Raw genomic sequence first — 17,818 nt, 5'->3', positions numbered from 1 at the left:
AAGAAAACTAAGCAAGATTACATGTTTATTTGATACACATCCACTGTTAAAGGTCACATAAAATCAAACTGTCATTTATTTCATTCAAATAATAATTCTTCCTATGGAAATAGTGGAATAAGATTTTAAAACTAAATCAGAATGTGATATTTTAAAAACAAACAAAAAATCACTGAAACTCTTTCAAAGTATCCATCTCATCATCATCTTACTTCCCATATTGCTAATTAACTTTTCTTTAAAAGCAGTTTTAAAAAGACATGAATAAAGATTTAATGTCTACTTAGCCATTTAACTTATGAAATCTAGAAATAAAATGAAAACAAACATTTTTGAAGGCAAGATAAGTTGTCACACTACATATTATTTAAGAAAAAACCAGGTGCAATGATTTGAATATTTTTTTCTAAACCAGTAAAAAAAAATTTGTTCAGAAATTTAGGTCCAAACAAGAGTAAACAGCTGAATGATTTTTACTTACTTACCAGCTAAAGTGTGAATAACTTCTGTTTCCTTGTTCCTTATTATACCAGAAAGTCTAAAACATATTATTATCAAGCTCTGAGAACTCTTCAAAAGGGACCAAAATCCCACTTTAAATTAAAAAATATAAAGAACAGCAATTCACTTACCAGCTCTGAACCATCTTCTGTGGACATACTCATTTATTTTTTAAAGCACTAAAGTCAAAACTGTATTATTAACAGATCTTAGAATAACCTGTAGCACCTCCACGGAATAAGTATAGTGCTCACAGGAAAGGTGCTTCAAAGCTTGAACATTAGGATCTCCTACCACAAATACTGTCCTGCTAATACTCTTCAAGTCCAACTAATAAAAATAATTTCTTTTCACCTCTTTTATATCTTATTCCATTGGTATTTCTCTGTTTTCTCCGTACTGCCCTGTGCTTCAACACTGGTCAAACTTTCAAGTGTACCTTGAATAGTAATGCTCCTCCCACTCTCCAGCCCAACCTCCTCTGACTCACTCTCAGTGAATCAGACCATGGCCTCTACCATACCCGACACTCTTCAGTGAACAGAGTCCACTAACGTTAGTAAATGCATACAACTAGTCAGCTGCACTATTAGCTACTGTCATGGTTATCTTAACCTTCAGAAAAAGTCAAAATCGCTCAGTCGCGTCCAACTCTTTGTGACCCCATGAACTATACAGTTCATGGAATTCTCCAGGCCAGAATCCTGGAGAGGGTAGTCGCTGTTCCCTACTCCAGGGGATCTTCCCAAACCAGGGATAGAACGCAGGTCTCCTGCATTGCAGGTGGATTCTTTACCAGCTGAGCCACCAGGGAAGCCCTAACCTTCAGAAGCAAGGCATAACTTAGAGGGTATCAAATATGCTTATTACCTTTTTACTGAACACTAATCTATTCTTATGTTAAAGGTAACTAATACTACATTTTTCTGAACACCAGCTTTATAACCACAGCTTAAGGGAAAAACAGCTATTCCAACACCAGTTCTAAAAGGAGAAACTTCTATATTGTGCAAGTTTTTAGACTGCTAAAAATCTCTATCAAAATGCATCACCATCTAGATTATCTTGTGGAGAGATGGAATACATATACTTTTCCCTACTTCTCTCACTAACCACAGTTTAAACTCTGAACATTACATAGACATAGAATACAGAATAAAAAAGAAAATTTGATAGCATCAAATGTTAATGAAAACATTAAAGAAAAACACTCATTACATCACTGGTAGGAGTTTAAATTAGCATATTAGAAAATAGCTAAATACTCATAAAATATGCTTAAGACATAAACTGGAACACTATATGGCTATTACAAATTGAATCCTAAAGGAAACGAACCCTGAAGGAAATGAACCTGGAAGGACTGTTGCTAAAGCTGAAGTTTCAATACCTTGACCACGTGATGTAAAGAGCCAACTCATCGGAAAAGACCCTGATCCTGGGAAAGACTGAAGGCAAAAGGAGGTGACAGAGAATGAGGTGGTTAGACAGCATCACCAATTCAATGGACATGCACCTGAGCAAACTCTAGGAGACAGTAAGTGTGCTGTAATCCATGAGGTGGCAAAGAACTGGACACAACTTAGCGACTGAACAACAAAGGAACTTCTACTATAGACGCACTATATGATTATTCCTAAATACCTGACATTCGGGGCGAGGACGGGTGGGTTAGGTGGGGGGTGGGTGGGGAGTGGCGGGAGGAATCACACACTAAAAAAGCAATGATTCTGTGAAAACCTCTGAATCAAATACTAAAAATACCAATGATTATGCAAACAGTAGGACTTGGGGCAGACTACTCTAAACCTATGCATGCTCTGGAAACTGACCACTAAAAATGTAAACAAATAACATAATCAGAACCTCAAAAGATGAGCAATAACCTAAGATTACCCAAGGAGTTATGACAAACAGATTCTTCAGGAGTTATTAAAAATGCATAGAACAATAAAGTAGAAATGGTGGCTAGTGGATACTAAGATAATGCAGACAGAAGCAGACGGAAGCACCAGAAATTAAAAGCCCTTATCATGTTAGGACTGTGTAACTTTGAGGAAAATATCCAGTTATAGAGGATCAAATATAAAAAAAGAAAAAAAGAGGTTTTAAGAGCCAAAAGAATTCCTGTCTATGCAAGCAGGTAGGTGAGTTTTAACTTTTTACTGAAATTAAAACACTACCCTCTATGACAGCTCACCTTGTCTAGAAAAACAAATACAACTTTGTCCCAACTTCATTCCTCTATTTATCAATCACTGATGAGTGATATAAAACACATTTTGGCAGATGTGACTATATTATGTATCCACATCAAAATCTCACGTTAAGTATTTTAAAAGCTGCAATCTGACACAGTACTTATGTAAATGTATAAATCACACAAAACAGTCTTTATTTATGCATAGGTAAATACATATAAAACTATGTGTTAGAAGGATACACAGAGCTTCAGAACACAGGCAATTGGGAGAAAGAGAAATGAGAAGAGGGTAATAAAAAACTCAATGTTACTGTCATGCTGTCTTTATTATAAAGTTAACGCTCTGAAGCAAAAAACAAAGTGACAACATTCTAACATTAAGTTCACAGATCCTTGTCCTATGGTTTTTGTAAAATATTTTCTAAATCATATATAAAGATGAACTAACATTGCAAAGAGACACTGAAAACAGACACGTTAGCCACACAAAAAAAATTTACAGTATCTACAATGTTTCATAACAGGCTACAAAAATGATGTGACCTTTCTATCCATCTTCCAGCCCTATTTAAATGCTGCTTTTCAGTATAGTTATTCAAAACAATAACAGGAATTTTCTATAGGAAGCTTCGTTCTACCATCGACACCACAGTTCTGTGTTTACAAAGCACCATACTAGTGTCCCACTGAAAGCTTATTTTCCAATAGACAAAAAAATTTATTTTTTTATTTATTATTTTTTTTTTTCCTTGAAACTTCTAATACGCATCTGAAATGATAAAAGTCAACTACCTTACTAAACTGTGGACTCTCCACTGTTGTTCATCACCTGTGGTTAACTTTTTGATAAAAATTCTGCTTTCAGCCCCTTCAATAAATGCATCTGGGAAAACTGGACAACTACATGTAACGAATGAAATTAGAACACTTCCTAACACCATACACAAAGATAAATTCAAAATGGATTGAAGACTATAGGCAGAATGGTCGATGACATAAATCAAAGCAAGATCCTCTATGACCCACCTCCTAGAGTAATAGAAATAAAAACAAAAGTAAACAACTGGGACCTGATTAAACTTAAAAGCTTTTGCACAGCGAAGGAAACTATAAGCAAGGTAAAAAGACAGCCCTCAGAATGGGAGAAAATAATAGCAAATGAAACAACTGACAAAAGATTAATTTCCAAAATATACAAGCAACTCATACAACTCAATACCAGAGAAACAAACAACCCAACCAAAACAGACATTTCTCCAAAGAAGACATACAGATGGCTAACAAACACATGAAAACATGCTGTACATTGCTCATTATTAGAGAAACACAAATCAAAACTACAATGAGATATCACCTCACACCAGTCAGAATGGCCATCATCAAAAAGTCTACAAACAATAAATGCTGGAGAGGGTGTGGAGAAAAGGGAATGCTCTTACACTGTTAGTGGAAATGTAAATTGATACAGCCACTATGGACGACAGTATAGGGATTCCTTAAAAAACTAGGAATAAAACCATCATATGACCCAGCAATCCCACTCCTAGGCATATGCCCTGAGGAACCCAAAACTGAAAAAGACACATGTATCCCATTGTTCACTGCAGCACTATTTACAATAGCTAGAATATAGAAGCAACCTAGATGTCCATCAACAGATGAATGGATAAAGAAGTTGTGGTATATATACACCACGGAATATTACTCAGCCACAAAAAGGAACACATTTGAGTCAGTTCTGCTGAGGTAGATGAACCTAGAACCTATTATACAGAGTGAAGTGAGTCAGAAAGAGAAAGATAAATATTGTATTCTAATGCATAAATATAGAATCTAGAAAAATGGTACTGAAGAATTTATTTACAGGGCAGTTAAGTGAAGAAGAACTAAAGAGCCTCTTGATGAAAGTGAAAGAGGAGAGTGAAAAAGTTGGCTTAAAGCTCAACATTCAGAAAACGAAGATCATGGCATCCAGTCCCATCACTTCATGGCAAATAGATGGGGAAACAGTGGAAATAGTGGCTGACTTTATTTTTCTGGGCTCCAAAATCACTGAAGATGGTGATTGCAGCCATGAAATTAAAAGACGCTTACTCCTTGGAAGTAAAGTTTTGACCAACCTAGATAGCATATTCAAATGCAGAGACATTACTTTGCCAACAAAGGTCCATCTAGTCAAGGCTATGGTTTTTCCAGTGGTCATGTATTGTGAGAGTTGGGCTATAAAGAAAGCTGAGTGCTGAAGAATTGATGTTTTTGAACTGTGGTGTTGGAGAAGACTCTTGAGAGTCCCTTGGACAGCAAGGAGATCCAACCAGTCCATCCTAAAGGAAATCAGTCCTGGGTGTTCATTGGAAGGACCGATGTTGAAGCTGAAACCCCAATACTTTGGCCACCTGATGCAAAGAACTGACTCACTGGAAAAGACCCTGATGCTGGGAAAGATTGAGGGCAGGAGGAGAAGGGACGACAGAGGATGAGATGGCTGGATGGCATCAATGGACATGGGTTTGGGTGGACTCTGGGAGTTGGTGATGGACAGGGAGGCCTGGTGTGCTGTGGTTCATGGGGTCGTAAAGAGTCGGACACAACTGAGCGACTGAACTGAACTGAACTGAACTGAATAAACAGACATAGAGAATAGACTTATGGACATGGGGAGAGTGGAGGAGAGGGTGAGATGTATGGAAAGAGTAACATGGAAACTTACATTACCATATGTAAAATAGATAGCCAATGGGAATTTGCTGTATGGCTCAGGAAACTCAAACAGGGGCTCTGCATTAATCTAGAGGGGTGGGATGGGGAGGGAGATGGTAGGGACGTTCAAACAGAGGTGATATATGTATACCTATGGCTGATTCATGTTGAGGTTTGACAGAAAACAACATAATTCTATAAAGCAATTATCCTTTAATAAAAAATAAATTAATTAAAAATAAATAAAAGGCTAAAAGAAAATTTAAAAAAATTCTGATTTGTAATAATTTTATGTTTACAGTAGAGTTGCCAAGGTACCGCCCAGAGTTCCCATATATCTCCCATATATATGCCACAGTGATACCTGGCGTAACTGTATTACACTTGTCAAAACTAAGAAATTAAAATAGTACATTACTACTAACAGAACCACCAACTCTATAGAGATTTCACAGTTTTCCCACCAACATCCTTTTTCTATTCCAGAATCCAATCCAGGACACCACAATGCATTTGTCACTATGTCTCCTCAGTCTCTGCTCAACATCAGTTTCTTAGGCCTTCCTTGTTTTCTAATGACCTTGAAATTTTTGAAAAGTACTGATCAGATATTTGTAAAATGTTCCTTAATTTGGGTCAGTCTGATGTTTTTTTTCACAAATGGACTGCAATGATAGGTTTGGGAGAAGAATAAATACCGGAGGCTCAGCAGATACATGGTATCAACATGATTTATTACCGACGATGTTAGCCTTGATCACTTGGTAAAGGCAGTAATTGCTGAGTTTCTCCACTGTACAGTTGCTGTTTTTCTCTTCCATCTATTCTTTAGTCCAACCTACACTTGAAGGATACTTGGGGGTGGGGACAGTATTTACAAATATTACTTGGAATAATTCTGTAAGATTTATCCTTTCTATTCCATTATTTACATAACAATCTATTTATATCAGCATTTATCTATTTAGACTCGTGCATATCTATCTGCTCTTCAAATACTAGGTTATTCTGATGCTCAACCAGCTTTCCAGTTGGCACCTATGTTGCCTTTTTCCAAATTCTTACTCTCGGCACTACTAGCTGCTCCAGCTCATCCTGTGAATACCGTGTTGCAGCCATAGGATCACTCCTCTCAGGAGCCTCCTTTTACTGGAAAATGATATTCTGAAACCAAGATCTGAGCAACGAGTGTACTCACTGGTACTGGTGTGTCACTGCTTCCAGGCCCTCAGTGGAAGAAATGAGGAATATATATATGCATGTGTAGTGACCGGAGTATAAACACACACATATAAAATTATTTCTGTATGTATCTGTACATATTTTAAATTAAACACGAGTTCATGTTGATGTCTCCCAACTCTAGTCCACCCTGTGGTTCATTTTAATCCCAGATTAAGCTTCCCTGCATCTCCGAGCAAACACAAACAGCATCCTCTACTAGCAGGCAGATTAAATTCAAGTTCTACAATTAGCTGTACTGTAACAGGACAGGAAAATGTATTTTAAGATGGGAGTGCCATGACAGGTCATCTCCACCAGTGTGACCACATGTCAGCACGGGGACTACCTATCAGCACACAATTTAAAACAGACCCATATTAATACTTCTTACTAAGTTCTTTTTTTTAACCACTGTTCTATTACTTCAATATATTTTTCCTGAAAAGCCACTTCCCCCACTCACCCCAAAAAAGAGACACAGAGAGAGAGAGATGAGAGGCCAATGTTGCAGCTTACTATATACAGACTACAGACTAAAGACAGGCCATTTTAAAAGGAAGAAAACAAAGACATTATGTGATTTTCCTTATATCATTCTACCAACAAAGGGAGACTTCATTTGACTGGGTTTAAATGTAGTTATTCTGCTTCAATTTTGACAGCATCTGCTTTACACTCCATTTTAGATTAGAAGAAAGTCAATTTGTAAAGAAAAAATAAACAAAAGAGCTCAATTCCTACTACAGCTTTTCTCAGGTCTTTTGAGAGGTAAAATGTAGTTAGTTCACCTTCTCTAAAACCAATTAACAAAGTATGTGTTCATACTTAGTAAAACCGCAGCTGAGCAAATATTTACAAAACATTCACACTGCACAGACATTCTAACAACTACTCTGCAAGTTGGACAAACCAAATGAGAGATAGACTCGAGCCTTCCCAGAAGAGCTCACAGCCACAAATTCATGAGAAGAGGGATGTGGCTGAATGTAAGAAAACTAATCCAGAAAATAAAGACAACTATAGTAGTGTTAGTTGCTCAGTCATGTACGACTCTTTGCAACCCCACCATCTGTCCGCAGAATTCTCTAGGCAAGAATACTGGCGTGGGTTGCCATTCCCTTCTCCAGGGGATCTTCCAAACCCAGCAATTGAACCGGGGTCTCCTGTGTTGCAGGCAGATTCTTTACTGTCTGAGCTACCAAGGAAGCTCTGGGTTAAGACTATTATAAATGGCATGTAAACACACAGATATCCTTTACTTTTTTTTTCCTCCTCTAAATTTCTGAGAACTTTTTTAGTTTGTAATATATTTAAAAATCTTGATTGTTTTCTGGCAGAAGTGACTAGAACATTATTTAAAAAGGAACGTCTGGTGGTAGTTGAAGAGTATTTGTTACTATCAAAGATAACTGCTGCAATGCTGAAACTTAAGAATACAAGATTCTCAAAGGGGCTAGAAAAGCAACAAAACCCAGTAAGTGTTTTTACTCACACTTGAGTAAAGAGGCAACTATCTCAGATTTCAGTTCAGATTCTGTTTTATTAGCTATCCAACCTTGGGTAAACACCATTTAACCTCTCAACCTACATGTCATTGATTTAAAATGGGGCTATCGTCTTCCCTACTTCCTCCACAAGATGTTTAGGCTTAAATGGAAATGTAGATAGCAAAAACTTTGCAAATTACAAAGTGCTACCTACATCACAGGTAGACAGGTACATGTACACACACACACACACACACACACACACAGAGTTTTATAATCCCCCAGGACACCAGGCAACAATAACATTCATTACAGTGATACCTGAGTCTCCAGTTTTTTTAATTCCTCAAACAAAAAATTTATCTAAAATATTTTAGTGTTAAAAATATGTGTATGCATCTCTTCAAGATTAAATCCGATAGAGCAACAGCAAGGAATCTAACCGAGAATGCTCACCTTAACGAAATTATCAGGAAACATGCCTCGCCTCCCATTCAGCTCTCCTTCCAGCCATCCCTCCTCCTGCAGTTTCCTCACGTTCCTGATGACTTCCCCAACTCGGATTGTTAGCTCATCGTCATGTACAGCATCGTAGTCATACTCCACAATATAGTCAACTAAAAAAAAAGAAACAAACATCTAAAACTTAACTCATGAAATACTACTAACCATACTAATAAACTTAAAACTAAGGAACCTATTTAGCAATGATTAATACAATAAAGATACCATCAAAGCTTACCTCAGTTTTTAATATTTGGCTACACCCGCAGATTTCTTTTTTGCCTAACTATAATGCACAGTACCAGTGTTACGGAGAAACCTCAACACAACGTACAATTTACCTCGTCAGTTATCCTGCCAGTCAGCTATACATGCTTTGTGACAACCTCTAAGGCGGCCCCCACGATTCCCATCTCTTGGTATTCAGGCCCTTGTGTACTTCTCTCTCCGTTAGTGTGAACGTGATCTATGACTGACTTCTAGTCACCAGAATGTGACAAAGATGATGGACTGTATGTGATGACATAAGGCTATAATACCCCTGCTAGGAAACTCTGTCACTTCCTGGCTTTGAAGACACAAGTTGTTTTGTTGAGCTGGCCTATGGAGAGGGCCACATGCAAGTAACTGAGGAAGTCTCTGGATGAGAGCCCACAAACAGCTGAGGCCCTCAGTCCAACTGCCCACAGGGAACTGAATGATGCCAACAGCCTCGTGAGCCTGGAAGCAGATCCTTCCCCAGCTGAGAAGCCAGCCATGATCAATACACTGATTGCAGCCCTTCAGAGGATGTAGCCATGCCCGGACTGAAGAAACCACAAAAACCGTGAGATAATAAATGTGTATTATTTTTATCTGCTAAGTTTGTGGCGATATTTCTCACAGAAGCATAGAAAATGAATACACCCTGAAATGAAGGCTGTTAAGGATTTTAAGGTTATAGGACAGCATATAAGCATACTATTAATATTTTAACTAGTCATACCTCCATTACCTTTTCTTCCTCCGAAAAGAATGATTAAGAAAAAAGAACACATATATACAACTATACCAAAAAAAAAAAAAGGGAAGGGAGTATGGGCAGACACTGTTGGCTACCAAACAAACAGCCACTCCCACACCGACTCCTCCTCCTCCTCCTTCCTTTCTCACTGAACGCTGATTCTGTTCAGGTATTTTGGAACCCTGTACTTTTACAAGTGAAGCTTCTCTCAGACTCAGAGGGTTAAACCCTGAGGATTAAACTATTTTAGACCAGTACTTCTCAAATACTAATGTACAATCAGGTCATCTTGTTGACTTTGGGAATCTTGCTTAAGCGCAGACTGAGTAGGTCCCAGGACACCTAACACTTCTGGTCACGGAGATAAATGTCTGAAGAGAACTGATTTATAGCAGGGGCTTCCTAGGTGGCTCAGTGGTAAAGGATCCACTTGCCAATGCAGGAGATGCAGGGACACAGGGGATGCAGGTTCAATCCCTGGGTCAGGAAGATTCCCTGGAGAAGGAAAGAGCAATCCCCGTCAGTATTCTTCTCTGGGAAATCCCAACGATAGAGGAGCCTGGTGGGCTAAAGTCCACTGGGCTGCAAAGTATCGGACACGACTGAGCATGCACACAGATCACACACAGATTTATGATAATCTCATTCATATTCTCTATCTCACACACACACACAGACTGGTTTTCAAATACAGATATGATGAATCGACTCAGACCAATACAATGTAAGTAGGGGTTCTTGAAAGGTTTTATTTGACCTTATAAACAAAACACAAGGAAAGAGTGTCCTCCTACAGACTTTGGATATTCTTCATTGAGAATGTAATGGCCAAAACTGCTACAACTAGATTAGACAAGAAAAACAGCAGATATGCTTAGAATACAAGAAAAGAAAGATGAAAATGGCTTGGATCTTTACTAGACTGATTCAACTGCTAATCTAACCAGCCCTATAACTTTTAGATTTCTTGTTATAGAAGCAGTTTTTTCTTAACTTTTAAGTAAATTCTAGATGAGATTTGTATTTGCAGCTGAAAACATACCAATCTGAGATGGAAATTAGCAAGAAACTTAAAATTCCTGAAAATGGATCCATTACTGATAAAGCCAGAGCTCAGAAAACTTAAGGAAACTATTACTGAGACATCAAACTGCTCTGCAGAACCCCAGAAAGGCCAGAAATTAAGAAAAGGAACGCTCGTGGGAAACACAGAACTGAAAATAGGGAAATTAGCATCTCACGGAAGAGCTGAGACCCATTATTAACCACAACAGTTCTGAGACAACAATGCTACATAGGTACGTATTTTTCTTCAAAGGTAAAATACTAAAGGGTTAATCTCAGAAACACACACACATACACACACACAATAGTCTGGGGGAACTAGTAAAGCTACTATGGATGAGTGATGGTTTCCTAGAAAAACGACTTCTGATACCCAGAATTTAGAGGTCTCCAGAGCAATGGGTGGTTTCCAACATACCAACTCTAAAATAAAATTAAAAAGTTATACCCATATAAAGAGTTCCCAATCAGCTTTTTGCTTTTCATTTATTCATAAATATGAATAGTAGACAACAGTTAACCATGAAAGACGACGATAAACTGAAAAGCTCCTCCTGGATGAAGCACACACCAACCTCTCCCCTTCCAGAATAATTCAGTATTAAAGTCACTAGGCATACAAAAGCATAGTGGGGGGAAGGGAGACCAAGGAGGGGAAGGAGTCTGAGAAGGTGTGAGAAGACAGGGACCAAAGAGTAGAGAAGGTATCCAAAGCTAGGAGGGCAGGGGTGGCAGTGACGCTATCAGAGCCAAAGTAGGATGAGAAGCGTGTCTGTCTGTGGCGGTTCCCCAGTGCAGCCTATCACAACTCGAAGGCAGGGTGAGGAAGGCATCCATGTAGAGGCGACATGATATGGTATGCCAGTTCCCAGTCACAGTGGTGAGGGCATCCAAGCTGATGGGCAGCCTGGTGAGGAACAGAAGCCCCCTGTAGTGGGGTTAGGGCCAGATCACCATGCAGAGGAAAGGTAACCTAGACGGAGGGTGGAGGTCACCCAGAAAGGGGTGGAACAACCTGTGCCAGAGAGGAGGGTGTCCATACAAGGGTGGGGAATGACTGGCTGCATCTAGGAGAGTTGATCAAATAAATTAAGGACAATGGAAGCCAAGTTTCTCTATGAAAGGAAGGGAGTTACAAACATAATGGGAAAAGACTTCACTTAATCCTATGATATTAAGTGGGAATGAGAAGTATCACCGTGAACTCAGGGTTTTCAATACACAGACATTCACATACCATAAACACAAATGTACCACACGGGCATGCACGCTCTATCCACTGAAAGGGCCTGAAACCACAACCTATCAACGAGCAAACCTAATGCTGAGATCTTATAAAAACCACTTTCTACTGAAAGGAACCAGGAATCCTTGGGAAGATATGCAATTCCAGGGCTTAGGCAGGAAAAGTACAAGATAAACATGGAACAGGGTGTTGTGCTAGAAAGCAAGGAAGTTCTCAAAGAAAGATAAGCTGATGTCCAAGGACACGGAGAAGTAACATCAGAACACATCCTACTGGCCAAGTCAAGACAATCTGAGCATCAAAATAAACGATGAAAAAACGAAAATAAATGACAGTGTAACAATATACCCCACTGAATAAAGCAAAAAAAAACCATGAGTCCACACATATATAAATAAATGTTAATTTCTTACATTTTATAGAAGATCCTGATCTGTAGAAAACACTAAAATATTCAGGAGAAAAGCATCAGTCATGAAAAAATTCTTTGTATTGTACTTTAAACATTTCTACAACTTAATGTCTAAAAATTTTTAAAGATTTAAACTGTACAAATTTTTACCCTCAAGAGATGTAATAAAATCAGAACAGAATGTTATAAAAAAAAGAAGTATGAAAATAAAAAGCATTTGGAAATACATCTTCCAATGAGTCATGTTAATTTTTTTTTTGCAAAGGTAGAGACAAACAAACCCAAGAAAACTTTATCAAAACAGGTAAAGAGACATAAAGAAAATATAAAAGAACAGACAAGACACAGATGGTCAATTCAAAATCCAAGTAACGGTTCTAGGGGGAGAAAAGAGAAAACAGAGAATAGGTAGTGAAATAATAGAAGAAAATATTCCAAAGCTATATGAAACAAATCTTCAAATAGAGAGGTCTATGAGAAGCCAGTACGATACAAAAATTTTAAAGTAACTACTTGGGCGGGGCAGGGGTGGTGAACTCAGAGATTGGAACTGACGTATACACACTGCCGATACTATATATAAAATAGATGACTAATGAAAACCTACTTACAGCTCAGGGAACCCTACTCAGTGCTCTCTGCTATGCTGTGTTTAGTTGCTCAGTCATGTCCGACTCTTTGCAAACCCATGGACTGTAGACCACCAGCTTCCTCTGTCCATGGAATTCTCCAAGCAAGAATACTGCAGCAGGTTGCCATGCCCTCCTTCATGGGATCTTCCCAACCCAGGGATCAACCCAATGCTCTATTGTAACATAAACAGAAGGAAATCCAAAAAAAGAGGAGATGTGTATGCATACACATACAACTGATTCATTTTGCTGTATGGCAGAAACTAACACAACATTGTGAAGTAACTATATTCCAATTAAAAATTAATTTAAAAAACATATCCTAGAAATTTATCTGAGAAGAAATAAAAAGTTCATATACAAAAGAATGAAAATCATATTCATTAGGAGACTTCTCACTGGCAACACCAGATTCCAGAAAAAGAAAATAAAAAGGCAAAGCCACCTAAGTACTGAAGAAAAATGTATTCCATATTCAAGATATAACATTTTCAGACAGACAAGGACAAAGAAAATTAATTCCTACATATGCAATTTGGCCACCTGATGCAAAGAGCCGCCAACTCAATGGAAAAGACCAATGTTGAGAAAGACTTCTGAAGGCAAAAGGAGAACAGGGCAGCAGAGGATGAGATGGCTAGATAGCATCACTGACCTAATGGACATGAATCTGAGCAAACTCCAGCAGACAGTGGAGGACAGAGGAGACTGGCGGGCTCTAGACCACAGGGTCAAAAAGAGTCAGACACGACTCAGCGACTGAACAACAATAATACACAGGCGATTACACGATCTTATCTGACAGAGTAAGAACCAAAAGACAGGATACAAAATTCAAGAACCAGTGAAGCCAGCCTTAGAGTAAGAAAAGTTCTAAGACAGTAATTGTGCTATAGATCTAAGGAACAGTCTAGATTAAGCAGGAGACAGAAAGTTGAGGAAGTATTTGGGGGCAAAAAAGAAGTGAGAGCCAGACTGTGAAATTGTATACTATCCTTAAGAATCTGGAATTCAAAGAGACAATAAAACTATAAGGAGAAGAAAAACTAAAGAGACTAGAAACTTCTGAAAAGGCAAAGAGCTATGCAGTGTTGAAAATATAATCATCATATACACTACTTGGCTGCAAACTAAAAAGTATTTACATGGTCATAATAACAGAGACTAGTTATTAATTTTAACACTGAAAACCAACCCATAACAAAACAAGACTATATTACAGTTACAGAACAAAATGTAAATATTAACAAGCCTTCACATTATAGGATAAAGTAAATACTGGAGAGGTTGATAAAGAGAAAGGTAAATCTTCATCATACAAACTTCGAAGTCCAGAAATAATGCGTTAGTTGCTGAAAAAGAAATAAAAGTGTAACTATAAAACTCAGAATTCAGAAAGGTATCCAAGAGAGAAATAAAACTGTATTGGGATAAACTTAGAACAGAAGTGAGATTACAAGTAAGCCAAATCTTTACCTATCATATCAGAAGGTTAAAAAACGCAAGTATCCAATCAGAAACAGCTACATAAACTTGTTATTTAGAAATACAAAAGCCAAAAAATCAAAACTGAAAGATTAGATAGTTCTAAGTTGCTTCCCTCTGGAGAATAAGAACAGAGGAAGAGAACAGTAAGGCAAAGAAATACCATTTTTTTCATTGTGGTTGTTCAGTCGCTAAGTCATATCTAACTCTTGGTGACCCCATAAACCGTAGCACGCCAGGCTCCTCTGTTTTTATAGCATATGCAGGTATTACTTGTATAAGATTTTTTTAAGAAAGCACTAAGTATTAAAAGTGGCTTGTCCAATATTATTATAAAGATGTTTATAACTCATGATTCTGTTTCATAATTTAAAAGTTTACTGACTCAAAGATAATTTATTTCTTCTAAATAAAACACCATATGGTAAATAAGGTTAAATTCTTGCCCTTTTATTTTAATGTCTGGCCACACCATGCAGCAGCATGTGGGATCTCAGCTCCCCAACTAGGGGCTGAACCCATGGGTTCATTGGGAGCACAGAGTCTTAACCACTGGACTGCCAGGAAGTCCTTCTTGCCCTTTTAAACATTTTTAATTAGGCTTGCAATACCATTCTAAATAATAAAGGTTATAAAACAAAGGTACTGTAACAACTTATTTTTGTAAAAAGGGAAGAAACAAACATATGCACAGAAAAATATAAAGAGTTACATTCCAAAATGTTAACAGATGCCTGAAGGGATCTAAGATGCTGTTTGTTATCTCTTTTTGATATAATATTTCACCTTTAGTAAAGAATTAAAAGAGTGGGGGAGTACGTACTTGGGATTGGCAGATTGGGATTCTGGGGTTGACACGTACTCATTGCTTTATTTAGAACAGATAATCAGTGAGGACCTACTGTGTAACAGCAGGAAACTGCTTGGTATTTATTCTGTAACAACTAAATGGGGGAAGAATCTGAAAAAGAATAGACACATGTAGATGTATAACTGAATCATCCTGCTGTTCACCTGAAACTAAAACAACATTGTTAATCATCTATACTCCAATTAAAAAAAAAATTAATCTCACCCAAAAGAGAGGACAGGACTTGGCCTCATCCTGATCTATGGGAAGAGTTTGTTTATTGAGGGATTCTGAAGTTCCTCAGGCACCTTTGTTACCTGAAGACTTTACCAAACAATGTCATTATGTTGGGACTTCAAACCCTGTTGCAGCTGTTCTACCTCTGGAAGCGCTAGACACTAAACAGGTCAGTTACCTGGGCAGTCAACTGTATCTTTTCAATAAAACTCTGGACACGAAGACTCAAGTGAGTTCCCCCAGTTGGCAGTACTCTCCATGTTGTCACACATCCTCGCCAGGACTTAACGCCATCCGTGACTTTAGAGAGAGAGACTGACATCATGTCTCGTACCTTCCTGAAATCTGCCCCAGGCTTCTGTCCCCTTGGCCAACTTTAATCTGTGTCCTTTTACAACAGAATACCATCCCCAAGAGTATAACAGCTTTCAATGGGTTCTGCAAACTCTTCCAACCAACTGTCAAAGGTGAGGGCAGTTGTGGGAATCCCCAAAGTCTGCAGCTGTCATAAGTGAGGGCATTCTTAGAAACAGTAACCCATATTTCAGGATTTTTCTACAATAAACATACACCAGTTAGGTAAAAACAAGTTACTAGAAACACTGATGCTCACTAGACAGTATGTAACAATGATACTTGCAGAAAAGCTACAACAGTTTAAATAAAACTTCATTTAATTCACAAGTCTGCTATACCAAGAATCAGCATCCTCCATATTGTGGAAACTCAAAAAATTCATTATTTTAAATTTCAAATTAAACAAAACTCTTTCATCACTTAAAACAATTGTATTTTGACTGACTAAATTTATTTCTTCACTTTAAATGGTTGCTTAAAGTGAAGAAACACATGTTGACTAAAAACATTTGGAAAGAAAAAAATAAAAGGAAGAGAAAATGCACATCCTGAAAAACACTCTAGGACTATAAAAGGTATACAGACCCTGTCTATCACTGAGGGCTCTTCCCCCTGACCTACTCTCCTACAAAACCAATTGTTTCAGACGACACTTTCTGGTTGTGGATTATTCATTGTGCGTTTCAATTGTGACTGCCACTGAAAGAGAATGTTAAATTTAAATTACTTTGGCTATGTAACAGTTTCTTTTTAAAGTGTGAAGAAAGCTATCCAATTTAAGCAGATATGACATTTAAGCATTTATCTGATCAGTAGGGTAATAAAGATTTTAAAACATAGCAACAAAAGACTCAAAATAGAAGAACACTAGATAATCTGCACCAAATCTCACAAGATGAAATATAAAAACCATTGATGAAATATAAAAATCACTTTCTTAGGAAGATTAAACTACTAAAAATGTAGCAATTTTATCAGATGAAACTTAAGTGAGCACTAGAAATCTACACACACAGTTTGAGATAGGACCTAAATATATGCACCCAAGCACTGTACCCCAGCTTAACGTTATGTGGATGACTCAGGAAACCTCACACCAAGACAAAAGAGAAGAAACCAGAACCTTCTCTGGGAGATGCCCTATTATGTCAAGAAATACTTTTTTAATTTACAATATCCAGAGACAAGGAAATACAACCTGGCATGTAAAGTGAAAAAAAAAAAAAAAAAAAGATTAAAATAAGTACCTAGGGAAACAAGAAATAACAGAAACACTTCAATGAATTCCAAATACTGAACTCATCACATACAGACTTTAAAATGATGGCATTTACCATGTTCAGAGATATAAACTACAGCTTGAAAAACTGACACAAAGCTAAATAGCACAGACAGTGAGAAAATAAACCTGAACCACAGAAGTATTCTAGAACTGAGAAAGACAATAACCAAAAGTAGGAACTCAAAGGATACATTTTAAAGTATATTAGACAAGGCTGCAGAAAACTAGCTAAAAGGCAGACAGGTAAATAGAAACTAACCAAAATTAAGCCAAGAAGGACAAAAATACAGACAATAGAGATGAGAATGTAACAGAAACAGAAGATATAGTAAACCAATCTAACATATTTAATTGGCATCCCAGAGGAAGAAAATAAAAACTATCTGAAAAGTTAATAGCTATGAACTCACCAAACTGATAAAAGAGATCAAACCACAGAGTCAAGAAGTCTAAGCAATTCCAAATGGAATAGACAAAAAGAAACCTGCAACTCAACACGGTAAATCTGCCAAATAGCACAGAGGAAAAAGAAAGAAATCTCAGAAGAGACAAATTTTTAAACGGTTACCAAGGAAGCAACACTTAAAATGGGCTTCTGATGAGCGAAAATGGAAGCCAGAACGCAGCAGT

General features: G+C 37.5%; 1 protein-coding gene across 1 annotated transcript in view; it reads right to left on the bottom strand.

The window, feature by feature from the left end:
• Positions 1-17,818, bottom strand: part of CD2AP (CD2 associated protein) — an 86,244-nt gene that overhangs the window by 46,781 nt on the left and 21,645 nt on the right. The window contains exon 2 of the mRNA XM_027525399.1: positions 8,572-8,732. Coding sequence (XP_027381200.1) covers positions 8,572-8,732 — 161 coding nt within the window. The remainder of the gene's footprint in view (positions 1-8,571; positions 8,733-17,818) is intronic.

This window comes from Bos indicus x Bos taurus, chromosome 23 (genome assembly GCF_003369695.1).
Source record: "Bos indicus x Bos taurus breed Angus x Brahman F1 hybrid chromosome 23, Bos_hybrid_MaternalHap_v2.0, whole genome shotgun sequence".
Lineage (NCBI taxonomy): Eukaryota > Metazoa > Chordata > Mammalia > Artiodactyla > Bovidae > Bos > Bos indicus x Bos taurus.
The sequence above is the reverse complement of the archived record's forward strand: the minus strand, read 5'-3'. Positions and strand labels throughout refer to the sequence as shown.